This window comes from Lotus japonicus, chromosome 6 (assembly GCF_012489685.1).
Source record: "Lotus japonicus ecotype B-129 chromosome 6, LjGifu_v1.2".
NCBI classification, from domain to species: domain Eukaryota; kingdom Viridiplantae; phylum Streptophyta; class Magnoliopsida; order Fabales; family Fabaceae; genus Lotus; species Lotus japonicus.
The window spans coordinates 9,980,912-10,008,734 of record NC_080046.1 but is presented as its reverse complement, the minus strand read 5'-3'; the positions used below and the strand labels follow the sequence as shown (position 1 = coordinate 10,008,734).

At 35.2% G+C, this 27,823-nt stretch overlaps 1 protein-coding gene across 1 annotated transcript; it reads right to left on the bottom strand.

The window, feature by feature from the left end:
- Nucleotides 1-7,965: 7,965 nt before the first annotated feature.
- LOC130723763 (uncharacterized) lies at nt 7,966-15,632 on the bottom strand. The gene is made up of 12 exons (XM_057574890.1): nt 15,224-15,632; nt 14,663-14,866; nt 14,442-14,587; nt 13,596-13,864; nt 13,055-13,152; nt 12,281-12,428; nt 11,764-12,203; nt 10,674-11,188; nt 10,519-10,579; nt 10,128-10,406; nt 9,011-9,272; nt 7,966-8,624 (listed from the first exon to the last, which is right to left on the bottom strand). The coding sequence occupies exons 1-12, from the start codon at nt 15,587-15,589 to the stop codon at nt 8,260-8,262; spliced, it is 3,153 nt and encodes a 1,050-aa protein (XP_057430873.1). The 5' UTR covers nt 15,590-15,632; the 3' UTR covers nt 7,966-8,259.
- Nucleotides 15,633-27,823: the final 12,191 nt, after the last annotated feature.

The window sequence follows — 27,823 nt, the reverse complement described above, 5'->3', positions numbered from 1 at the left end:
GTAGGACGTTCCAGGCAGGACCGTCTGACAACAAGATGAAGGGCAAGCTTCCTGCCATGGTCAGAGGGGAAAAGAAACAAGTGTCATGTTACAGATGCGGGGAGATTGGGCACTACTCCACGAAATGCCCGAAGGGGAAGCCGAGGTGTTTCAAGTGTGATCTACCAGGACATCTGGCCAACAACTGCAAGACACCCAAGGTTGAGCCGTTTGTTAACACCGTAAGGGGAAAGCGCCCTGCTGCTGAAGGAAGGGTTTATATCATGGACGGTGAAGGAGCCGAGGGATTAACCAGAGGAGAGCGCAATAACGATGGTAACCTTCTAACTATTCTTTCTCATTCCGGTATAATACGCTTCAATACTCTCGTAACGTGTGCAACACACCTAACTTGCCTTTACTGTCGAGCTTTGACTTTATAGTTATTACGCCTAATAATACTTTATTTGACCGTTGCTCGTGTTTAAACTATAGAAGTTACACGAGGTTTAGAATAACGCGTTAAGCCTAGAAAAGTAGTCTTGCACCGATGTGTTTAACAAAGAAGCTAGAAGCTGAAGGATGAATCTCAGGGAGATTCCGTATGGATAGTATATGTATGGTGTCGAGAGTGTGTAGTTCCGTAGCGGCATCATTGAGGATTTAATATCAAGATCTCTGTGACTACTGGATGTTAGGAACTCATCGACTGTTCCAGTGGGTTTTTCTAAATCTTCACCTTCGATGTATTAGGCCTGATCAACTTAATATTGAGGGGGTGATATTCGGAATCAGAACTGGCAATGGACTTTGATAGATGGATTGGTAAGATTAATTTGATTGGATCGAGGATTAGTGGAGTCGGGAAGTAAAGTTTTTGTTAAGTAATTGATTTCCTTTGGGGAGGAGTTATAGTTTAAGAAATGGATATTCATTTAAGAAGTATTGAAGAATTAAAGGACATTTGAGGTCCAAACGTGGTGAAAGTTTAGGTTTTAAGTCTATGAATTCTTGTCTTAAGTGCGTAGGACTCAAGGTTTGTCAGGTTTTGATCGAGAGACTAAGTATCGGATTGATGGGAGGACGATCTAGTTACGGAAATAAAGAGTTAGTATTAAGATTAATACTTGAGGTTGTTATATGTGGACAAATTTCTTAGAGTCTAAGAGTGAATGGAACTTTGTTATGGATTCCGATATTGCATGCTGGGGTTACCAAGAATCCAGATATGGATTAGGTTTATGGTTTCACACATTTCAACTATAAAAGGAAAAAAGTTTATTTTGTATTCCGGGTTGGCTCATTTTTATTCCAAAAGCATCTTGGTAATTAGGAACCCCTAATTATGCTAGGGTTTCGTCTTAGCATGCTTCATCGTCTCACTATACGTGAACAACCTAAAAAGCTTGATCAATATCAAACTTCTTAACATACTCCCTCACGTTCATGGATGAATAACTGGAGCGTGGAACTTGCACTAATGAACATCTGCAGTGTCTCACTTATGAGTGGTCATCAGTAAACGAATCTAGAATAGACTCTAATACCATTTTAGAATTTAGGTTACACCTAACTCTACCCAAAAACATCTGCTCAACTGGGACTTCTTAACATATTTTTAACCTTTTAGTTAAGGTTTTTGATTTTTTTTATTTTGTATGAAAAGCCCTACAATGATAACCGGTCATGAGGTGGATGCTTTCAATTTAGGAAAAATTGCCTCCATAAATGATACCGCGGTTGGACAAAACAAATTCAATAGTTCATGTCAGAAACTCATAATGAAGTTAGTATATTAGGAATATATTGTTTTGAGCTCTAAGTCACAAAAGATTCAATGGACAATGCGAAAATAGTGCTAGTTTTCATGCATGAATAAGATTCCATATTGTGCATAAATACAAATAAGAAAAGTACAAAATCTTCCGCAAATGTGCATGTTTTGCAACTAATAACTAGTGAAGTTCTAGTGAAGTTTCTGTCTTATTTACTGTTGTTTCCTCAGGCTCACAAATACACACCACGTAGTTAGTTGGTGGAAGTGTGTGGTGGACATGGAGAAAGGACCTTTTATATGATTCATGTTCATTCTCAAACATTATATTTATTTCAGGTCTAATTTATTGTACCTTTTGTTGGAATTAAGTGTTAGAGTCAAGTCTCACATTGGAGATGTCAAGGTAAGAGGGAGAGTTTATAAGGAGATTGGCCCATAAACCTAATGCCTTAAGGTTTTTGATTAAGATGTGGTGTCCAAGATCTCCTTGGTGTTTTCCCTCGACCTTGCCCCATGGGTCCTCACCGTGACTCTCACCAACAAGTGGGTATCAAAGCCGATGGTTCGTGAGACCATAACAGCTCCTTGTGTCGAAAGTCTTCCTAGAAGTGTGGCTAGGCGGCGGGTTCTGTTGGCAGCGAACGCCGGTGCAAGGTGGATAGCTTCCGCAGACGGGAGGACCATGGGTGATGTGGTTGAGGGACTCACACTTGAGGGGGAGATTGTTGGAATCAAGTGTTAGAGTCAAGTCTCACATTAGATAAGTCAAGGTAAAAGGGAGAGTTTATAAGGAGATGGACTCATAAACCTAATGTCTTAAGGTTTTTGGTTAAGATATGGTGTCCAAGATTTCCTTAGTGTTTCCTCTCGACCTTGCCCCATGGGTTCTCTTCGTGACTCTCCCCAACGCCTTTTTACCTAATATATATCACATTAGATAACAATAAGGAAACACAAACACTTTAAAAAATATAGTGAAAGTAACAGTGTCGCGCACAAACACACATTCCCCTCTTTTAATTTGTGTTCATCATAAAAGAGTCACTTCTTTCACTTTACATACTCGAAAAGAAACCAATAAAATTCAGTGTCATCACTCATTTGGATTACTCAAACCTTTTAGGATTCGACTTTGTTGCAATTGGAATTTCCAAAATCTCCGCAATCAGATTCTACAGCTGTTTGATTGGATAACTTATATCTACGGGTGGTCATTACCAATTCAATTAACTAAAAAAATTTAAAACCGGTAAAAAAAAAACTAGAACTCAGTTAAATTGAAAATCAAACGGATTTCAAATTTGAGAAAACCGAAATTTTTTATGAAATTAGATCGAATTTCGGATTTGAAATTCAAAACTAAATTAAATGTTTGCAAATATCGGGTAAAAGGGTTTCAAGTAATAATTTGAAAAATATATTACTAATTTTCATAATATTAAAAGTTATGTCACCTACTATGCAGATTAAATTTTTTCTTCTTATTTTAGAGAGGTACTGAGTCAAGAATGATGAATGTGGTAATTTGTTGGAGACTTTTGTTGATTATCTTTACATTTTTATTCCAAACTCTCGTCATTTAAGCTTGTAATGTGATGTTATATGATTCAAATTAATTTCTATTTCTTCATTGATTTTGATCATTACAACAATCTTTAAAAACCAAAATCTGATTCAAACCGATAAAAATTAAATTGGATTGGCTCGGGTTCAAATAAAAATGTTGAATGGATAATGAAGTACAAAACCGAAGTAATTGGATCGGATGAAAGTTTTCCCCTCAAAACTGAACCAATCAAGACCGCAAACAGAACACCCCTACTTATATTTGAAGAGACATACTGCGTATCAGCCTTAAACTCTAAACTTGACTTGAAATCTAAAAACAACCATAAACTTGACCATCCATTTTTCCAGCCTAACTCAGAGCCGACACGCCCAAATTCGTGTCAACCAGCCTGACCTCACGTTGACTCTCCAAACCCGACGCTGACCCGCTCGAAACCGACATTGACCCAATCTGAAAAAAAGCTTCCAAGGAAATAGAGAGTCGATGACGAGTCGACACCAATTTGATGTCGGGAGGGTCGATGATGAGTAGCACTTGAAAAAATGGTGAGTAAGATTTAGAGTTTAGGGCTAATTTTAGGGTTTAGTGCGGGTCGGTAGGTCCGAACTAGGTCGGGCATGTCCGAGTCGGGCGAGCAAAATTAAATGGGCGGGTTGGAATTAGGGATTAGGGCTCATTTCAGTGTTCAAGTCGGGTTTATGGTCGATCTTAGGGGTTCAGGGCTAGTCGGGCGTGTCAGTCGTTGTTTGGCTTCTAATCAGTAATGGGTTGAGCGAATCATTGACGAGTCGGCGTCGGGTCGAACATGTCAACATCAATTCGGGCTATTTGAACTTAGGGTTTATGATCGACTTTAGGATTCAATTTGGGTTTATGGCTGATTTTGGGGTTTAAGGTTTTGCGATTTTTTACCCATTCATGTTTACTCGACTAGTTCGGGGTTGATCCGACCCAATCATGTCAGGTTTAGGGATGACTTTAGAGTTTAGGCCTTTCTGAGTCGCTCTCATCCGTTCCGGTCAAGCCGACTACTACAGTGTTGACCTGGCCCGTTAAGGTTGGCTTGACAGGTTATTTCAAAATAGTAAAGCATTTTATTGACAAAAAAACATTTTAAATTCTCTCAAAATACATTACCCCAAAAAATACCCCATCCAAATACATGCTAGGAACTTTCCACCATAAGGAATTGAAATCCAAACCGCTTATTAATTGTTAGTTTATTCAAATTTGAGAATTTCCAAAACACACATCTCTCACGGCCTAATATAAACATTGTAGAGTTTGCATTGGCAAACGAATACATTCACATGTTCTTGAACTGAAACACTGAATGGCTTCTTATAAATTATGTTAAAACACACATAATGGTTGTAACTCTTAAATTGATAAATAAATCTGTAGAAGATTACTACATCATAGTCTATGTGGATTCCAGCAGATATTGCTTGTTTTCTTTTCAAAGTTGGGTAACGTCACACAAGTTACCTTCAAATTTGCTATTTTATTTTTTAGCTTTCTATATATCATCATAATTAAAGCAAAGCGTGAGTGTGTCCAGTAGAAACTATCGTTAGTGGATATGCGTCGATGCTATTTTCACGGGCTTATCACTTGACACTTGAGGCTTAAAAGGAACGAATCAACCTTGTTCAATATGAGCTTTTATTTCAAATTGGAGGATTCTGCTATGCAATTGTATAATGTCTCTGGTTAACGAACTAGTTTGAGGGATACATGTCTAATTTTTCTTATTTCGAAATTCAAGTCTTAGGTGTGGAAAAAAAATCATTAAGACAGCAGTTCTATTATACAAGAATTTTTCTAACTCGAACAGAATTATCTCCGTGATAATTCGATACTAGTACTAGAAATAATGAGAAAGGTATAATTTCTCCAAATCTCAGGCCAGATCCTTTTCAATTGGGAGCATATTTCCTTCTAAATTCCATGGATTCAACCCATTGAATTTCTATTCAGACAGCGCCATTATAAAAGTTCGATACAGTTAATGAGTTCCCCCGACAACCGCAACAAATTGACCATAATATCAATGCTTTGAGCTACCAATAAATAGTGAATAACATGCCAAACTCTTAATTGTTATTATAGCACCCCATGTGAATGCCTAAATTTCATGCCTTGCTTGAAGGTTGCCCCATATGCTATAGTATTATACTATATGCAGATCACAGATGAAGTTATGTATTCTATTGGTGTATCAAAGACACATAATTAATGAAGATGTGTATATTATCCATGTGTTTTCTTTAAAATAGACCTCTCACCACCTCCACACAATAAAAATTTAGACCTTTTGACCACATTGTTCACAAAATTAAATACTATCACAGAACGATAATAGGGAACCCCTTTTAAAAACAATGAAAATGATTGATAGACTACTAACGGATGTAAACATCTAGAATGAGAAACAAAGAGAAATAACGAATGTGATATATATGATTTGATTTGAGGTGGTAAAATGTGAGAAATAGAGAAAAAAAATGTTATAGTTGAGAAATAGTTATAGATTAAATATATAATAAATGATATTTCAAAGTGCTATATATCACAAAGATTGGAAATTTAGTTCAATCATAGTAATATAGAATTCCTTCACACAAATAACACTTGGTAAGTTGATGCCCTCCCCAATCCCCGTTCATTACTCTGGTTGGTTTTCTGTTGTGATCGTTCAGAGCTAACTTACTCAGTTCTGCTAATTAGTGTCCTAATTAAAGATACTGATTCAAGAATTGCAAGACAGAAAGTATGTCAATACTATTCTAATGCACATTATTAAATTGGATTGGTAATTCAGGAAACACCTGTTTGATTCTATTAAGTAAGGTTTTAGATTCAGTTGTTCTTCAAAGATCTGAGCTAGTGGACTCTCTAGATCATTAGTGGTGGTGCATGATTCTGGATGAATTCTATGTCACGGTGGTGTGTTGTAGACATAGCAGAGTGAGGTATTTGTAAAGGTGCCATGACGCTTAAGTCAATATGAGAACATAGTGAGAAGCTCAAAGTTATAGAAGAATAATGAGTTAGCAAAGTGAGTAATGTTTATGTAAAAGAACGATTAAACTTGTATTTATAGTTGTAGTTAGAGTCGTACTCGAGGATGGGCCTTGATGAAGTCTTTATGCAAGACTTCAGAGATGATGATTTCTTGTACGCAACCTTGCAAGTGTATTATGAACGTGTTAGCTCAAGTCTGATCGACTCTCAGTTAGACGAGATGAAATTTGTTTTTTGTCGTCTTTGTTGACCAACATGGTGTTCACTTAGTTGTGGAACCTCTAGGTCACCTTATACGATATTGGGTCTAGTAGCCTTTTGAGTCAACCAGAACAAATATAAATAGAAAAAAGATAATATTAAACCTAACAACTGATTTTCAAACGAATGATGACATCCGTCAACCACAAAATCTTTCATTTATTTCACTAATCTTGCACTTTTCTGGTGCATAAACTATATCTTAAAAAGTAGAAATTGCCTCTTAACATATGCACAGTGTCCACAAAGAAATGACTGGGTTGGGAGGGCAAAAGCTTCCCTTTCCTAATTATGTGTCTTAGATGTGCTCTCCATGACATCCACCACTTAGTAAGCCTAGGGGACATTCTCATTTGAGGATTTTATTTGGCCTACTTCTAAAACCTTTTAAAGAAATCTATAATAATGTGATCATTTTTCTTTTCTAATAAGTGTCTATGATTTGAGGGAGGGGTTGACCAATTAATCAATTATCTAGTTTGATTAGTTTAGTACTTGTTATATATACACAACAACGACATAATGACCTTATGATATGGGACCACCGTTGGAGGCATGATGCATCATTCGGCATGGGAGCTTCAATTTGGTCCATAGAACCTTGAGAGAGAGCATTAAATTAGAAATTAGAAATTAGAAATCGGGTGCTGGTGGAGTATAATTATAATAAATTTCCTCTAATAATTAGATTATTCCTTAAAAAAAAATTGTCAAGGCCTAAAGCCCAAGTCAACAGGCTTAAAATCCGAGATCTAATATGAGAACAGATTAAAATCTCTCCATGGGCTAAAGGTCCAAGGCCACTAGCCCAAATTTTTAAATCGAATCCGATGAACTACTTCCCTTCAAATCCAATGATCCTAGGCCCCATTGATTAGCCAAGAGTCTCAAATTGTAAATGCAAGGGACAGAGTTCATCCCCCACCAAGAAAGACTCATCTAACTTAAAACATCAAAGTGTCTTTGCAATTGCAGGTACTCCATTACCCTCAAAGCACCGCATATGCATATGTTGAAGAAAACAACAATGACCATTAGTACGGTTCATTCATCAATTAATTTTGAACACCTACAGTGAATTATGAATTTTTTAAAAATTGATTTTGATTGAAATTCCAAAGTTAATTATAAGGATGCTTAAAACTTTTCATCATTTAAAGTACTAAAATCAATTTGTAGACATTTGAAGTTAATTGCTGATAAATCTTATATCTTTTAAGAATCCTGAAAACTTGCTCATTACTGCTAACATGTTTTAGACATTAAATCAGATTCCACGCTTGAACAAAAAATAGAAAAAGATTGGACTAAACCAAAAGTCATCAGAGAAAGTATAATTTCTAAAATTAAGTAGAAAACAGTAATTTAAATATATTTTGTCAGAAGAAAGTGTTACTAGGCCATAGAAGAATAAAAAGATAGACAGTAGAGTCGCCAGCAATTGCTGGACAAGAATTTCATTCACTCCAACTCATTACAATACTAATAATAATACCCTATGGCTTGCAAGAATGCAAGCTGAACTATACTGACCTGCTCTTCTGTACAAAATCTGCAATACATATAATCAGAACAATACAATATAGATTAAGAAAATTACAAAGCAAGGGCCATTAGATCTAACATGTCAAGCACATATCTAATTTTATTGATCCGATTCATCAGAATCTTCAGATGTCACACCAGAGTCTTCTTCCTCTTCCTCTTCCTCTTCCTCTTCCTCTTCCTCTTCCTCTTCCTCGTCAACTTCATCGATTTTGAGTGATTTCCTGGCAGAAGACATCATCTTGCTCATTGCTGCAGTTTTGCTTGCTCTCTGTGAACGACTTTTAACAGTCTGATTGGTTGTAGGAACCACAGAAACAGGTGAAACTTCTTCATCAGAAGAACTATCTTCCTCAATCCTAACCCTTCTCCTAGAACGCGCAGGTCTGGTTGGGGGTACAGCTGGTGTTTGTGGAATTGTAGCAGAACTATCCAAATCCAGGTTGAAGTCAATTTCCAATTTCCCTTCAAAAAGTAGAGAAAGAAAATGTTAGCAGTGCAAAAGGTTTTCCAGGGGGGATCCGGAAAAACTGCATATTGCAATACAATGTTTTTGGTTTCATAAGATATTCATTAGGAAGTGCATGTTTGTATACACGGCAGAAAATCACAGTAAGCTACAATCACAATTGACAGAAGCAACTTCTATGTAATTTTAGTTTCACAGTGATCCACCGTGTATTCAAACATGCACGAAAACGAGGAATGTAAATGATATCAAAGAATAAGATTGAAATTGACTTGCTAATACAGCGTATTTTTTCTGCTGGTTCATTTTGCTTGCTTAAACAAAATACAGCCTAGGTATTTTACCATTAAAGACATCATGGAAGAGAAAAATAAAGCATTACCCAAAATGAGATTAACTTCATCTTGCAACAAATCCTGATCTGGTTGTCTATCGACTGTGATGAGATGGTCAGCCATGCGGGTCAATTCTTTAACAAGATCCTTCTCTGAAGATACACATTGAACCATGCGACATAGGAGTTTCCTCATAATTTTTATTGGCCCTTGTTCAGACAACCGAAAATGAAGCAAGACAAGTATTCTGCATAATGCTGACACATATGACTTCTCAGCAGCTGTCTTCTTCGAGTGAAAGCTTGCCACCTTAACAAAATAGAGCGTAAGAAGCAAAAAAGAACACACAATCATTAATTGAACTTGAATCATACAATGTTTTTACTTAGCCATCTGATATAAAATTCACATATGCCATTTCTATATCTATAATTTATGTCCAAAAGTGACATTAGAGTTAGACAGCTTTGAGCAACAACGGTGCCAGTTAATACAGCAGTTGATGTCAAGCATCAATGAGTTCACAGATAAAACCAATACTCATTTGGCATTGTCCCCAATTTTCCTAATATATCACACATGTTAATTTCTCCCAGCATCGAATAGCTATTTAAGACTATGATAATTGAATGATTAGATGTCAAAATCCCACGTTCCAGATCAAATACAACTTTTTATGCATTGCAGGGACGTATCAACAAACATAATCTAAATGATAAGTACAAGACTATACCAAGATCAAGCAGAAGGATTACAAACATGATTCACATAAGTTTTCCCTTTTATCTCTGCTAAATGTCTTCAGGCATCAAAAAACAGGCTTTTCCTGTTCAAGCAATTAGAAGGATATGGGGACTTCAAAATCTAAGATGCTTAAAATAAATTATTCTCTATGAATAAATAAGAAAGAAAAAAGGAACTTTCTGCTACCATAATACTCAGAGATCCTCTTACTGTCCATATAAACATCGACGGAAAAAAAGAATAATGAAGTAAATAACAAAAGCTTTAGAACATAGCAAATAAACCAGAACTGTATGGACAACCCGTACCAATTCAATAAGGTGCAGCCTTTATATTAATAAACTTAGTATATTAAGCCTGGTGAACAGAAGAGCAAGTTTTAGCATATCCCTAACAAACATCAAATTTGAGGATGGTTACCTCTATGGCTATGCGAAGCGCAAGCCCCTCTTCACCACACTCAAATGGAACTTCAGCACAACTATCTATAACTTGTGGCTGCTCCGTATTAGTATTTTCACTCTCTGGTTGAGTCTCTTTAATGTATAAAGGAATCTGCAGCATCTGCAACATAAAACGTGAAGCTTGAACAGCACGCTTACGCATCTGAGACACCACAAAAGAAGAACCACTGGAGTTGCCGAAAATTCCTGGCCACATTGAACGCATTACTGGAATGAAGGCCTTTGATATGCACCTCTGTGTTAACAGAAATAAAACAATTAAGGCATTAGATACAGTATTAAAATAAATAAAAGTAAACAATGATGCATAATGTAAGAACAGAAAATATGATATCAGTGTTGCCTGCCTTATGATTGACTGAAAGACATGGGTAGTGCTCAAAGAAAACAGATAAGCATTGCTTCAACCTGGTCAAGGAGAAACATATTCAATCTCAATTAGCTACATGCACAGGGAAAGAATAGTACAAACATGGAGAAAAACTAGATGAACAGAAATCACCTGTACAGGTGTTCCGACACATCACTGAAGTACAAGTAAATGATCTTGGATAAAAGCACAGGATGCAAAGAGGCATGTATGCTTGGATAGTTGTCGCTTAGAAGAAGAATTTTGGCAAACCCTTCTCCAAGTACCGCATTAATGCATTCATCATCATTACTCGTTGAAGGACTAACCCAGTCATCATTTTCAAAGCCACCATATAAGATATCAAGCGTTTCAACATTCAAATCCCCTTCTAAATCAGAGAAGTTCACAGGACAAAAACTTTTCTTGTCACAATTTATTTGGCCCGGAATAGTGTGCTTTAAAACCCTATCAACCTCTTGAGGACCATGCCACATTACAAGATCAATCAATGCTTTAGAGGCCTCTATACTGATTGAATGTGGCCCTTGGATATATGAAGTCCTCAGCTGTTTCAATAGTTCTGCACTAGGTTTCCTTTCCAAAAGCCCAAAAAGGCCAAGACATCTGACAGCAATCCTTTGCACGTCCAAGTGAGATTGTTTTGCCTGCGCATTCCATTGTCCATGCAAGTAATAAGTTAGAAGTCAACACCCGCAAACAAGATCTACAACTATAGACTGATTCTGCATTCAAACCACTTTTTAAATAGAAAGACATTGTTCATTACAAGCTCAATATCATAGAAATTAGAACAAGTCGACAACAAAGACACCAAATGAATATATTATTATGGTTTATGTATGTCTAGCTCATACATCATTTCTTAGTTTTTCTAGATAAGTAGAGTTCATAGCAACATTTTAATATCATCATCATAGTTCATTAAGCAATAAAAAACTGCAGCAAAGTAATTTTATCAATGATTGAGCCATTATACAACAACTTTTCAGGAATGGATATATGTATAGGTTTACTTTGTAGTATATGTAAAGATATGAATATTTTTTGCAAAAGTTCAGTCCCAATCCTGAACGAAGTTTTGACGCAAGCAAGAATCATTTTTTGTTGTAAAACTGGCTCAAAGGTCCATGGGATATTTTTAAAATTAAAATAATAGTATCATGATAGATAAGTTAATAGTTTCCTAAAAACAGTAAGGAGATTTAGAACAATTTGTTACCCCTGGAAGTAGTAAAGATTGGAGTAGATCATCTGCTCCAATAGCCTTGCCCTGAAGAAACCGCAATGACACTGCATTTTTAAGTAAAAGGCCAGAAAGTGAAAGGCTGTGCATCCATTGCACATAATCAGCTGTTCTCTCCCTGCAAGGTTGAGCCAGCTCTTCTACGATTGCAAGAACAGCTTCTTCAAATTCACCAGAAGCACCATGAACTTTCCTTGCCAATCTCGCTACAGCTTCAGCCCAATCATTGTCTCCACCAAAACTTAACCCATCTCCAATAACAACAACATTTCCTTCATTATCAATCTCATGCTCTGGAGGCTTCCTCATCAGCTCCTGCAGAAATGCACTAGCAGTCTTCCTATTTGTTGCGTCAGAAAAATCAAACATAGCCCCAAGCAAAAGCAGCTGCCGGGATGCAAAACGATGGTTTGATCCTGCAAATATTAATTAGAGCAAAGTGTGTTTTACAGAGTTGAGTGTATCAGCTTCATCCATATAAACGTAAACTTACCAGCATTGATATGAGCTCTAATCAACTCTATATATTCATCAACTGTTGCAGGAAGAATTTTTTCTAGAAGGTCATTTGTATCTGTTGCTTCTGCTGCATACACTTCTGCTTCAGTGCCCGTTGTGGCTGCAGCATCAGAGCCCATGGCCTATTGGGGCACAAATAATAATCCTTAGTAATTTGAAGGGAAAAAAAATTGAGTAAGCGGTAATGACTGTACCTAAATAATTTCCAATAATGAGAAGATAGACAAGAGAGTGATAACAGAAGAGTGACAACATGTTCCTGTATCTTTTAGGGAAAAAAACCATCACCAGAAATTTTGCTTGCCTGTGTTAATTAATACCATAACTTCTGAAGGGATTGGTAATCAATTTTAATGGACATACCCATGAGGTTAAGCCAACGACAATGCAAGCTTTTCAGTTTATTCAAGCTTTTCAATTTACACTTCAATAAAATCTTTATAAGATTTGGAACTGATCAGGTCTCAACCATAATAACTCAGCAAGATGATCCAAACGGCAATATGGCCTAAAGAAACTAACTCTCAGACAGGAAGATCTTACTATTAGTATTTCAGAAGACGGACACAAGTTAGCAATGGTATGTAGACACCTGATGTCAGCTTTCATAAATGTTTTCTTAGCAACTAATCTATGATTAACCAAGTGCCTAAGTGAGATAAATCCTGCCTCCAATTCTTTCTTGGATTGCACTTAGACAGATAAATAAATAAATAAATATGAAAAATGGATATTCCTTTTGACTCACTTGTGCTATTGATTGCAAATGCTTGCACACAGTTCTCCAATACAGAGCAGCCTCAGCTTCCATCAGCTCAATGCTTGGTTGACAATCAACTGAGTCCCCTACAGTAAATATGAGAAACAATAAATTATGCAGTACAACAGCCATCCAGGTTGAATCCTAATCTCAGCCTACCAGTTAAAAAATAACAGCTAAGTTCTCATAAGTCATAACGGTATTCAAGAAACGAAATCCAAGGGCGCGAGGAAATAGCTGAAGATGCGCAAGAACAAGATAGTACAGAGGCACAGCCTCAATTACAATTCATTTGACTTAACCATTTCAACCAATCTCTCTGAAAAACAGCAATATATTTGTTTACACATACAAAAATAGCAATATGTTTGTTTAAACATATAAAAGTTCAGTCATGTCCTTAGCATCATAAACACAGTATACAAACCTAAATTTTAACTATGTTGATGAAATATTTAATCAGTCACCGTGCAAGAATGCGGAAGGTCAAACAAATAAAACAATTTAAATTTCATAAAGCTTAGCTAACCTTCTGCCGTGTCACCATTTGATGAAATATACTGTTGGATACTTGCACCATTCTGTAGTTTAACTAAACCAGCTTTTAGAAGTGCTTCCATGACAGACTCACTCACTGATTCATAGGTTTCAACATCAAGATACTTCAAAAGCTGTAAAGGATCACCATTACAGCACTTTATAAGCCATTCATCTTTCAACAGTTTAAAACATTCCTTTGAGACAGCAACAGATCGGTCAGCAAGTCCGCTTCGAAGAATAACTGTCCTGAGCTTAATGCTACAAGAAAGAAGGGAAATCAAAGAGAAGGTTAGAAAACGGTACTTAAGTGAAAAGATGTTGGGGTCAATTACTATCACAATAGTAGGATATCCGATATCCTCCCTATGCGACTGTAACACTGCCTAATAATTAAAAAAGACAGACAAAGAAGACAGATTATTATACAGATTGTCATTTATTACTATAATGACAACAGATTAAAGGTTCCCCAAGAAGTATGGACAGACATGGAAAGTATTATTCCTTTCATAATGGAAGAAAAGATTGAGATCCTGTAAACTGCAGTGTGGACTTCAGGGTGTAAAGTACAAACCATAATTGCTAATGAGAAAATCAAAGCAGTAATCATCAAAAGTCTATGATTTACTTTCTGTCCATTGTTGTACTTATAAAAATCTAGACCCTTGATTTTCTTTTTTAACAGTAGAAAACTGGCATTGGCACTTAGAAGTTAAAACTATAAGGTGAGACCCTGCATATTAAAAGATCTAAGTTCTAGGGCAAGTGGAAACTCAGAGTAAAATGTAGGAGGAACCGAATAGAATTATTGTTCTTTAACTATTCAGCACTTTACCTTAAGCTATGAAGAGGGAACTTATTAGCTAGAACACAGTATGCCGCTTTGCGTACGGATTCACTCACATCCAAGGTGCAATCAATGATAACTTGAGAGGTTGCACTAGAAGGGGGCAAAGATAACACAATCATCTTACGAACATCCTGCAAACTTTTTCAAATTCAATAACAGGAATAGGTCTCTGACTGCATAAAGACGAAGCATTAAGATGCACTAACCGCATTCTGTTCCAAGGGAAGCAGCTCAAGGAACAAATCAAGAATGTCACTGTTGCTGGTGTCATTCACAAAGCGCGAAAGCGCCCTAATCGCAAAAGTACGCACCACAGGGATCTTGTCCCGCATCCTCACCATCATGCAATCTATCACCTCATCCCATAGGTCATTGCTCACTTCTGCATCATCTGGCAGCCACAATATTATCTACAATTCAACAAATTCCAATCAAAACAAAACCAAAAAAGGAAAATCAAAAAGGTTTGTTGTTCATTCGCAATTTTCGAATCCAAAAACGGAATCAACACGTCACTGGAGAAATTAACCCTAGTTCCAACATTTGCAGTAATTGTAAACCATGAACTTACATCTAGAAGCCGCAATTTTATCCAAAAATTGATGAATTTCAGTTAAATTAAAGCCGAAAGTTAAAAGTAGCAGAAATGTTCAATAATCATACGTTATGCTTCTATCCGAATAATGAATCGGCACAAAAATTAGGGAAATTCATTGTAGTTCCAATTTTCGCAGTATTCTCAGATCTTCTGTTGCTGAATTTCTTACCTCGGAGACGATCTGGCAGGCTCGGAACCTGGCGGTTTTGTTGGCGGCGGCAGCGGCGACGAGGAGGAAGTTGAGGAAGTGGTCGAGGAAATCGTCGGAAGCGGAGGCGTCAGCGGGAGGGCGGGCAGCGGCGAAGGAGGAGACGAACGCAACGGCACGGTCAGCGGAGGCGAGGCGGCGTTGGAAGTTGAAGAGCGGGGTGAGGGATTTGGAGAAAGCGGAGAAGAAATGGGAAGGGGAAGGGGACTTGGATCGGAGGAGGGTTAGTTCCTTGAGCTTTCGGTTGTGCGTGGCGAGTGAGGTTCGAGCGTCGTCGAGAATCGCTGCGATTTTCTGCGACAGACGCGTCTCTTGGTCGTCCTCCATGGATGAGCACGGTGGTGGGTTGTGAAGGTTTGAGTTTAGAAAAGTGAATTTGAGGAGACCATTTGATCGTTTGTTTTGGTTTTCGAATTTGAGCGGGAGATTGAGTTTCACTGGTTTTGGGCCTAGAATTGATTTTGGGCCAAAGTACTAATTTTTTTATTTATCTAAAGCATTCAAAAACACTTCTGAAAATTAGCTTTTGAAAATTAAAAATATAGTAAACTTTTATGTCATTTCTTTAAGCACTTTCAGATATTAAAACTTTTTTCTTATAACTGTTTTATAGTGTGAAAGAATTGGTCTTGATTTACCAACTATTGGTGTATTCGAAGAATACTTGTGAAATTCATAGTGATAAATTATTTCATATTCTCTTAATTTACCAACTATTGGTCTATTTAACTTTGTGACCAAGGGGGAGTGATGTGTGACTCTACTGGAGGTTGGATCAAAGGGGTTTTGCAGGAGTTTTGGAACCTTGGAGTTTGTCAATGTTTTTCTTGCATAACAACAGTTTGTGGTCTCTACAACAGTGGAGCTACTAGTTAGTTTGGATGTCCCCCAAATTATCATTGAAAGTGACTCTCTTGCAATCATTCAGTTGATCACATTGTCTAATGCCAGCGTCTATCCTAATTCCCAACGTGAAGCTGATTATAATGTTCTCCCGATGAAAGAGGCTCATGAGGGCCATGAGTTTCCATCGCGTTCCTAGAGAGACAAATACTCTTGCGGACTATTTAATTCATGTTGGGCTTAGTTTTCCTTTACGTGTGTCCATTTCATGGACTCTTTATTTAGCGAGTGTCATAGATTAGTCAACCAGGGTCTTCCCAGTCCTCTTTAGTTTTTTTTTGTTTCAGGGCCCAGCCCATACTTGTAAAAAAAAATCTTTGTGACCATAAAACTATTGGTCATGTGGATAATAGAAGAAGTTTAAAACTTATGTTTCATACCCGAAACTTATTTGATTTTTACGTCTTTTCTATAATTAAAATTAATTAACATACAAGTACAAAAAAAATATGCATTAAAAAGTTAAATCAATAGTTAGAATTAATTTGACTATTTTATACCATCATTAAAGAATAATAAACTTTTTTATCTTTTACTGATAAAAATTCAATACTTCATCCATAAAAATTTTAATATATGTGGATAAAATTTATTTAAAAACTATGTATTTCATGTCCCTGATGAACCGACATCAAACCAACCCAATTTTAATCGGATCAGTTTGGTTCTGGTTTGCTAAAAATATTTAAAGAAATCAAATCAAGTCACTTAGAGTGGTAAGAGCTAGAGAACATGTGGGTTGGGTGTGGGAGGTCCAATGATAAATTTCTGGAGGATGCACTTTATCTTTCCGATGTACCAAAAAATATATCGATTTAAATTTTATTGTACCTCAAACCGTGAAAATCCGTAGTAGAAATTGAAACAAATAGTTGAATTAATAGAAAAAAGTTTATTTGAGAGTTATAGATTATCTACAAATTAAATAGAATGTGGTCTTATAACATCTTCAACTCACATATGATTCAAATATTCCACATTTTACTTTTTTCAGTGGAATAGGCTCCTTTGAAATTTCTAAGTGTGGAATTTCAAAAAAAAAGAAAATTCTAAGTGTGATACCACTATCTTTGCGGAAAACCCACAGCACTCGAAGAGAAGATTCTTTGAAAGGTGAAACAGTTGTCATCGAAGTACAAGCATATATAGTAGATAGATTATATTGCCATCGTGTCACCCTAAATTTTCCCATCCAGAATCCAGAATAAAAACAAACAAACGGGGTTCTTTTTCCACATAGAAAAAAGATTATAATTAGTTATAAATTACTTGTCAGTTAGGACTTAGACAAATATGAAATAACAGCTAATGAATGAACTATGCTGCTGCTAGCTACAGGTTCATTGCGTCATTCTCAATGTAGACCAAATAGGATAAAAATGAGAGGCAGAGAATTAACTTGTTGGCTGAATTTTTCTTTCTGATCTAGAAAGTAATGTGGAAATATCACAAAGGGTCAATTTTGAAAAGGTAAAGCCAAAAATCGGAAAAACATTTTTCAATATATATATTCAGTACTGATCATGATTCATGAAAGGTGCATTTCGTGCCAAATAATCGAAGACATTGGACTCTTAGCCAGCCAATCGTTTTTTCTAATGTTAAATTAACGTTTTTGTCTTTCTCATCCTTTCACCATCACTTTCGTCACCAATAACACCTCCAATCCATAGAAATAAGTATAACAATAACAACTTGTGTTTTTTTTTTCTTTTATATAGTAAAAAATATTTGATATACGTACAGTTGGTACTTGGTGCCATATATCCGAAAGTCAGAACTAAGCTCCATATTCAATCATAAGTTGACATTACATATTGCTATATACTCATTGTTACAACAATATTTCGTTAACTGCCATTCCAAAGTACTTCGAATTCATATTAAATGAAAGATCATCGAATGGATTATTAGACGCGGCAACATGTTATGATTTGTCCAAATTGTAAAATTGAGATTCTATATGCTTCACCTGATGAACTCTCAACATAACTTTTATTAGCTGGAGCTTTTAAAAATCCCTTTTGCCTCATGTTTGAGACATCAGACATGACATGATCAACAATAATAACATTACAAAATATTTTATATATATATATATATATATATATATATATATATATTATTTTCAGTTTTTGATTGAACCTTCAAGGTGGTGGTAGATAAAAGCATTTATATATTAACCCCTAACAGGGCAAATAAAGTTTAATAGGGTTATATAGTTCACTGCCAATGTGACCAACCACTTATAATTATACATCATTATTCTTTTGAAATTTGTTAGGGAAGTAATGTAAACTCTTACCCAGCTTAATTTTTTTGGGATAATTGATAATTTCTATATGGTATCAACGTAACTAGAGTCTTTTTTATCAAGCGGTCTAGAGTTCGATCCTCACTTCTCCCAATTTTTCTAATAAAAAAAGGTTAAAGCACATGGTAGATGAGCATGTGCATTATTCAAGCTAAATGACTCTTACGTATGGAGCGTGTTAGATAAGTAATATAAAATCATTCATGTAACTCTTACCCAACAACTTAAACTTATGGGATAGTTGATTACTATACTTCTACAAAATTACTAAAGTGTTCTGATAATCCACAATCATAAATTTGATTATTTTGAGTCACTGAAATCATATTAAATGAATATATTTTTCTTAATAAATTTTTATTCACACACCATCAAATTGAGAACGAATTAATTATTAATTAAATATTTAAAGAGTTAAGTTACAATTGCACTGGAAGTTGTTAGTGTTAAATAATATTATTACATAGGTCCATGTTATAGATACAGTAAATATATTATAAAGTATATACTTCTAAATGTTATACATATGGTGAATTAATATGTATGGCATGTAACGCTAGGACTAGACACCGCAAATTATTAAACAATTTATAAATGTCAAATATTGTTATTGTCAAACAGCAATAATGTGAGCTCATTGGAATATATTACAATCGATGAACAATTCTGTCCATTGAAGACAACCAAAAACCATTTCGCAAGAGCCAATGTCAATGTAATTTTAACATGGGTTTTATATATTTTACTATCGGAAGAATATAAGTTAGTATTTACTACTTCATCTATCCGTACGGATAAAAGCATTTTAAAAAATAGTCGGTGATGGTGGAAGTAGGTGAGACGGTCCGTTAGAAAATATTAAATATGTGACCTGACCCATCAAATGCATCATTTGCTCCATGATTCTCTTTCAGCGAGCTCCTTAAGGCATGCTAGGGAATTGACTCATTCTGATGTTAGTTTTCGGTATAGTTATTCATATTAAATCTGTTGAATCTGTTACGTTGTTCACTACCTTCATGATTGTATCCATGTAAGGGATTGGAGGTTTGAACGAGGCTAGAATTCCCACCGATTGGGCTTATCTTATGGTACGCGGCCTTTTATGGCGTTAGTACATAACAACACCTTCTTTGATGACACACCGTGTACAATGGAGTTTGTCAATGAATTGCCTCTTTCATGACGAAGTTCTTGATCTCCTATGTTATCTTGTCCCTAGGTCGAACAAGTCATCTGCGGCCTTGCCCGAGTGTTGGGCTAGTGAAATTGAATATTGATGGCCGCTTCCACTTTCATAGCCAACATATTGGTTATAGTGGTTTGCTCTGTATTTACCTATTTACCTGTTGCTTGGTTGAGTGGGTTATCTTATGTACTCTCTCTGTCAAGCTTTTGGAAATCTTCTTTAATTAGCTTGGGAGCTATTGGCAGATAGTTTGCCTCATTCTTTAAATGCTATATATTAAGGTGTTGGAGTCCCCAATTTTGTTTTTCATATAGAAATCGTGTTGGTGGACATATTGATATCTCAACTCATTTGTGGCGTATTTCATTCCATCATTTCGGCGCGAAGTTAATATGTGTGTTGATAAGTGAGCCGTTTTGAGTTTGCGCTTCCAAATGGTTTTATTCTTACCTCAACGGGCTTGAAGTTATTCTTAGTTTAGTTTCTGGTGTAGTCTGTTTTAATTTGTTTGTTTTTTTCAACTTTCATTTGTTCAATAAAAAAATTGAATATTTCAACTGTATCTAGAATGTGATACGATACGAATATTAAAGTGATAGTTCTTCTAGAAAAGAAAAGCATTAATTTTTCCCGCAAGTATAAGAGAAAGCGTCACTGTATTCGTAAGTGAAAGCTAATAATGCACGACTGAAACTAAAATTTTATTAAAAGTAAGCATGAGCATGACATGCTTTGTCATGCGTATACGCCCACACTTTATCACCCTTTTGCAACTTGGATAATTCATAATTCAAAGGGGAAAATGGCATGTCTCTTTTTATATTGAGCAACTTTCATAGCAAGTGCTAGCTTCTTCTGACTTTTTGTATTTATTTTTTGGGGAACTTCGTCTTCGTCTCTGTGCGATGGTTCATGCGAGGAATGTTACTTACACACCTCTCTTTTAAGGTGGAAGAGGTGGAATGATGAGAGAGATAGGAAGAAAAGAAAAAGTAAGAGAAAAAAAGTATGAGATGTGATAGATGGTAAGAGGAGAGAAATAGAAACAAAAAAAGGTGGAAATGAAGTGTTTTAAAAATGAGGTGTGTATATATCATTACTCCTCATGGTTCATGACTTCATGTGGTGTTAGTGGAGTGGTAGGTGGAAGGTGATATTCGATGTGAAATCGAGCAATATATGATAGTATAAAATTTAGTCAAACAAATACAATAAAACTATTTGATAAATGATTCAAAGAACATGCAACGTACTGTAGTTATTTTTTATATATAGCCAGAGTGTTGAAATTTATATTAGAAAGAGGGAAAAGTGAAATATAGAGTTTACCGATGTATAAAAAAAAGTGAAAGATAGAAAAGTGACATATGTAACATAGTTAATTTTTATTTTTATTTTACATTCTAGGAAAAAAAACGACTAGCATTCTAATTTTTATTTTAATTAAGATTAAGAGTACTTATTTATTATTATAAAAATGAGTAAGTATGGGGGAGGTCCAGAAATCGATTCTTGGCGGGTGCAATTTTTATTTTAATTAAGATTAAGAGTACTTATTCATTTACATTGTTTTTCTTTACATGATATCCAGATCAAGTTCGATCTTTAATTTGACATGTTCACTTAAAAAGTAGATAAGTTTGATCTTGTCAAAGGAGAAGTGGTTTGACGCAGCGTCGTTGTGCTTGTGATGGTGAAGGTCTTAGGTGGTGATATAGAGGACGATGATGGTTAGAAGGATGAACAAGAGTGGTCAAAGGCATTTTAATTGGTCGTTGTGGTGGCTTGTTGGTGGTTGTGAAGCCTGGGTAAGAGGAAAATAAGCTTGGTTTTAGGTTGGGAGCTCGAGTTTGCTATGCTCTGGGTTTCAGGTTGAGGTTGTATGTCGGGTCTCTGATTATGGTTGGATGGAGTGGGGTGGAGCGTGGGAGGGAAGACTTTTGGATGGATTTCTTGGTTATAAAATGATTTCATGGGCATTTATTTTGAAATTAGTGATAAGTAAGGGTGTGAATAGGCTGAGCCCAGGTAGACTTTGCTTAAATAGGCCTAGCCTGTTTAAAAATCTATAGGCCTGAGTCTGGCCTATCAATAGTTTTTTTTTTTCTAGCCTGGCTTGGTCTGCCCGAAAGTCTGACTTGGCCTGATAGCCTATTTAAAAGTCTGTTTCACAACAAGAGTTTTACGTTTGCTAAAAAACTTATATGTAAAGAAGCAATCAAACTTATAAGCTAACAGGTTAAAGCGTATTAAAAAATAATTTCTTTAACAATCACACAATATTAAAATCTACTAGGTAGAGATGAACTAAACGAGATTATGTTGGTTTTTTCGAGTCGGAGAGTCAATTTAAAATCACACTTCATATTATGGTATTTAAATATGTCATATATTTATTTATAAATAAACTTATAACTTTGAATCATTATATAAGTCAATTTGCTTAAATATATAAAAATGTCAATAAGTATATAATATCAAAATATTATGACAAAGTTCTAATATATAGACATCATCATCAATGGTAAAATATATTCATACTAATTATATTTACAATTAATGTATCAAGAAAATATTAATCATATTTACTTAAATAGGCTAGCCTATAAGGCTTGTTAAATAGTTTGAGCCTGACCTTTTTAACTAAATAGGTTTTTCAAAAAGTCTAAGTCTTACCTACTTACCAATTTTGCCTAGTCTGCCATGAGTCTATGATAGGCTAGGTCATAAGCCCCTACAAACGGTCTGACCTATTTTCATCAATAGTGATAGATTAGAAATGAGAATTTTTTTTATTTTTAATTAATTATTTACTAATTAAAAATGATGTTTTATGCCACACCAACTCCATTTATATACGTGAAAGTTACATATCACACATGTTTAGACTTTAGAGAGTAGAGACATTTTACAAATTTTCCTAAACTTCGTTTTTAAGTGAGGATTAAAGCTAACTTTTATTTTTACAAAGGAAGAAAGCTAACTTTTATCTATTAGAAAGATGACAAACAATTTTTTTTAGAGGAAAAATAAAGGGAAAAAATGTTATTTAATCCCTATTATTTTTATTATTATTTTTTTCGATACATCGGAAAAAATTATTATTATTATTATTTAACAAAAAAAAGGTTATTTAACCCTTTCAATTCGTTTTTTTAAGTCAGTCCTCGTAGAATATGTGGCAGTGGGGCATCCTAGACCCGGAGCGAAGATTCCGCGTTACAAACTAGGGAGTGGGTGAGAATCTCTAGAAGGAGTGGGTCCCAAGTATATAGAAGATTGGGCCTATTCTGCAACCGGCACGTGTCGGTAAAAACAAACCCCTCAGGTACAGTACAGTAAAGTCAGTATCGTCCTTCACCGTACACTCACGTGGGGCAGTATCCCCAAAAATCAGAAACAGCTCATGACTCGTATAAAGCATTATTTACACAGCTACCACCACCGCAATCTACCATTGGTTCACTGTCCACTTTCATCTGAACTCATCCTATTGGTTACTTCCCTCTCACTGCATCAATTTTAGTCTTCTCTCTGACTTTACCAATCAAGATAAGGTTTTATATATGTTGATGAACTCCCAAGGTTAAGAAAGAAATGTAGTAGTAGTAGTGCATAAAAATAAAATTTTAATCCCTTGGATAAGCTTTTTCAATGGCCATTATTTTTACATAGGAAATTTTTATCGAATGATGTTGAGTTAATCCATCTCCATGAAATGTGAAGAGAAATGAAATAAATAAATGATATGATATGTGATGTGATAAAAAGTCGAGAAAAAATATTGAAAAATGAGATGAGAGAAAAAGTGAAGTACGAATGTATATTCTTTTTAATTCTATTAAATTTCAATTTCGGGATGTGTAACATTCTTTACTTTTAAAAATTCAAGTTTCCGAAAGTATAATGAACATGAAAAAAAGTTACTTTTTCCGGAAGTTAAAATTTTGTTTCTAGAGATTTAATTTAAATTTTTTTACTTTCAAAAGTGTAAATTTACTTCTGAAAGTGAATTTTTTTTAATTTAGGAGTATTGTGGGAATTATTATTAGTTTTTAAATATTGGTTGTGTACTTAACAAAGTTAATATTAAAGTGTGAAAAAATTAATACATTCTCGTAATTATGACTTGAATATGGTGAAGACTTAAAATCTCCCAAGGGCAAGAGGGTGTTCAAAATATATTTGGTCATAAATTTAATAATGATTTATCAAACTTTTATCCCCTTATCAAAAATAGTTCAGTTTAAAATAAAATCTTAAAAGTATAATTTAATGAGTCCTGCAACCAACTATTGAAAAAATTTATTATAATTTTTAAGGAAATGTCAGTTTCAAAACTAGTCTTATTACTGTCAGTTGTGAAATACAAATCTCCTTCTTAATCCACATGTCCTATTTTCTTACCACTTGAATTATTATCAGATACTATTTATGTCTTTAAGTTTGCAACTTAAAAAAAAGAAAGCATTTAAATTTTTTCATAATTCATAAAATAACAAACCAGATTCTTACTTATCTCTATAAAGGATGGCAATGGGTCCAATACTCATTGAGTACCCGCAAAAAATACCCACAACGGGTAGGGTAAAATCCCGCTAGAAGGGTATGAGGTTGGGTATGGGTAAATACCCGCAAAAATTAATGGATACGGATACGGGTACGGGTATGGGCACTATAGTACCTAACCCGCCTCATACCCACACACATATTATACATATACATACACATAATTAGTAGTATATTTTAACAAACTTAAAGTATAACTTCATAACTTCTTTTAAAAAATACGTAACTGAAGTCTTAATATTATATATACAGTTCATAATTATTCTCACTTATTTTTAAAATAAATTATTAACCGACAACTTTAGGAGTTTATTAATAATCTAAATTTATAAATTTAAAGCTTCAACTCTCGCTTATTTTTTTTATATAAAATTTATACCTATTCCAATGATTTTACTTCTTAAACATTCGGATGATCGTTTGTATTTTTAATTTATGCTTTTTATTTTATAATAAAATTTATATTTTGATTTTTTAATGAAGAAAGTTAAATTTTCGCTAGCTAAATTGTGGGTAACGGGTACGGGTACGGGCATATAGGTACCCACAGGGTACGGGGACGGGCATTCGGGTTGCTACCCACGCGGGTATGGGGACGGGTACGGGTACTTTTTGAAAACGCGGGTATAGAGATGGGTACTATAGTACTCTACCCAAACCCTACCCATTGTCATCCCTAATCTCTATCGATCATATGCCAACAGTATTCCATAACGGTATTTTTTCACAGGTGGTATTGTTGATTTTTTTTGTTTGACATATGGTATTATTGATTTGAAAGCCCACAAATTTTTAAGGGTTAAACATCATATTAGTCCCTGTCTTTGTGTCGCCGTCTGATCTAGGTCCCTCGCCGGAAAAATTATTGTGAGTGGTCCTCATGTTTGAAATATTTTTGGAGCGGATCCTCGCCGGATGTCAGAGCTCCGGCGATTGCTTAAATGGCATGCTGACTGGGTTTAATGAGGTGACGTGGATTATAAAAAAAAAAAATTACATGTCAAGCTTTATTAATCTAATTAACTAAAATTAAACATAATTAATTAACAAATTCATTTCCTTCCCAGATTAATTTCAATTCCACAAATTAACCCCAAATTCTCAATTATCCCTACCAATTTAGGGTTCATATCTAAGTTCTTCTCCATCCCCTAACTCAGAATCATTTTCCAGAATATCATCATCATCATCTTCTACCATCCACCTGCAACCTCACTCACGGCCTCACCCACCCTCACCCTCACCCTCACCTACCTGCAACCTCACCCTCACCCTCACCCGCACCCACACCCCCTCAACCCCAACCCCCACCCACCTGCAATCGGAACCACCCCAACCCCACCTGTAATCGGAACCAAACCAAAACCCCAACCCCCAACGGAAATCCCCCCAATCTAAGTTTGGATCTGAGTTTATGAGAGAAGGAGAAGATGAAAAGCATGGAAGAAAAACCCAGAAGAACCCAGACCAAACAACCGCTTGGTGTTGCTGTGAAATGTGAATCGAAGGCCGAGAAAGAGGTTGAGGGCTCTGTCGTGCGAAGAGGAAGAGGAGAGGTTGAGGGCTCTCTCATTTTGATTCGTTTGGACTCACCAAGGTACCCGTTCGCACCCATGGTTTGCGATTTTCCCCATCTGCACAGGTTCTGCATATCTTGTTTGGATGCTGGGAAAGTGCAGAAGACAAATTTGATGGCTTTGATTGTGTCAGTGCAGGGAATTGCTATAACTGAATTAGATTCACCAAGGACCATGAAATAGATGAATCGATAGCAAGTTTTAATTTGGGATTTCATTCACCAGCACAAATTGAATGGAGTTTAGCCTATCGACAATTAGAAAGAATTCTTTTGTCCTTTTGTTCCATGTTTCACAATAGCAAGTATGAAGAAGAATGAAAGATGATGTTTTGACATAATTAAAATAAGTATTAGGAGAATTGGGGTTTTTAATTTTTTACTTAATAAGTTTAATTTTAATTAATTAATTTGGGGTAGTTTGGGTTTTTTTAATTTTTTAAATTTTATGATGTGTAATTTATTATTATTATTTTTTTAAATCCACATAAGCATTTTGATCCCGGTCAGCATGCCATTTAAGCATTCATCGGAACTCCGACCTCCGGCGAGGATCCGCTCCAAAAAGATTTCAAACATGAGGACCATTTATAATAATTTTTCCGGCGAGGAACCTAGATCAGACGGCGATACAAAAACAGGGACTAATATGATGTTTAACCCAATTTTTAAATACTAACTCAATATCAAAAATATCAACTGATCGATAATTTGAATTTGAAATAAGTTAAAGACTAAACTTAATTTTCTGTAATTTTATATTTTTATTTTAAATTTAAATCTAATACTACAAAAAACAGCAAATGTTATAGCTAATCAATACTTCATATAAGTGATACTCCCTCTATTTCTGATCTTTTATTATTTTAACTTTTGGTCTAAATTCCAAAACTTTTGTTGTTTTACAAACTTAATGCATTTTTTTCTCAATTTATTCCATGTATACTCTCATTTAATATTATATCTCTCACCTACCACCTCTTATTTTCACCAATCAAAATCATAAAACGTTTCTTAACCAATAATTATCATTCTCTTTCTTCACTTTAACTCAACATTAAATAAGAGTGTTTATGTCAACAAATATATCAATGATTGCACTCTTAAACAATGTGCATAATCTTAAACAACAAAAGATCAGGGTTCCCGTATAATAGCTCAAGTAGTAGGAGTCAGGGACATATGGGTTGGGTAGGGGGAGGTCCAGGGATCGATTTCTGGCGGGTGCAATTTAACTTTCCGATGTACCAAAAAAAACAAAAGATCAGAAACAGAGGGAGTACAAAGTTCAAAAAAAAAAATATAAGTGATACATGCTTGATTTCTGTTAAGATAAGTAGTAAGTTTGAGTTTTACACTACAACATTTTTTTGCTTTTCACAATAGTTTAAAAGTGTAGCTATTCCCTAAAAAAAGTGTAGCTATAGATATATAAAAAATCTTTTCTACACTTTACGCAACAATTTTTTTCGTTTCATGCTTCGACGTTACTTTTCCCTTGCAAATCACTTATCGTACTTTATGGTAACACTGTGAGAACATAAAACTTATACTTTAGAAACCGCAATAATTATCATGTAATACTTGTTTTCAATTATTAGATACATAACACTTATTTAGTGTTGTAAAACATGTTGCTTAAAATGACTCTAATGACAACTGTCACGAACTTATTCCTGATGCATTTTTATGGAACACATTTTGGTGTGTTACAAAACCAATCTTACCAAAAATAAAAAATGTTGTAGTGTGTGGATGTAAAAAACTTGCATAAGGTTTGGTGGTTTGCAGAATGACAATGGGGAATGGCTTATGGGTTTCGTGGGGCACAGTCATGGTGGTACTGCTTTCATGGTGGAGGCTACCGCACTTAGAGATGGACTTAGACTGGCTTGGTCTGGAGGGTATTGACACCTGTACTATGAAAAGACTGTGCGGAGCTTGTAGAAGCAGTGGAAGAGAGTATCGGGTTGTGGTTTTGTACGGTGACCGTTGAGATTCTAGACTGGT

Excerpts from the sequence above, each read along its gene's own strand:
- LOC130723763 (XM_057574890.1), bottom strand. The coding sequence starts at position 15,589 with ATGGAGGACGACCAAGAGACGCGTCTGTCGCAGAAAATCGCAGCGATT. Across the intron at positions 10,407-10,518 it reads GTCTTTCAGTCAATCATAAG|AGGTGCATATCAAAGGCCTT; the intron begins GCAGGCAACACT and ends CTGTTAACACAG. Across the intron at positions 9,273-10,127 it reads CGCTTCGCATAGCCATAGAG|GTGGCAAGCTTTCACTCGAA; the intron begins GTAACCATCCTC and ends TATTTTGTTAAG.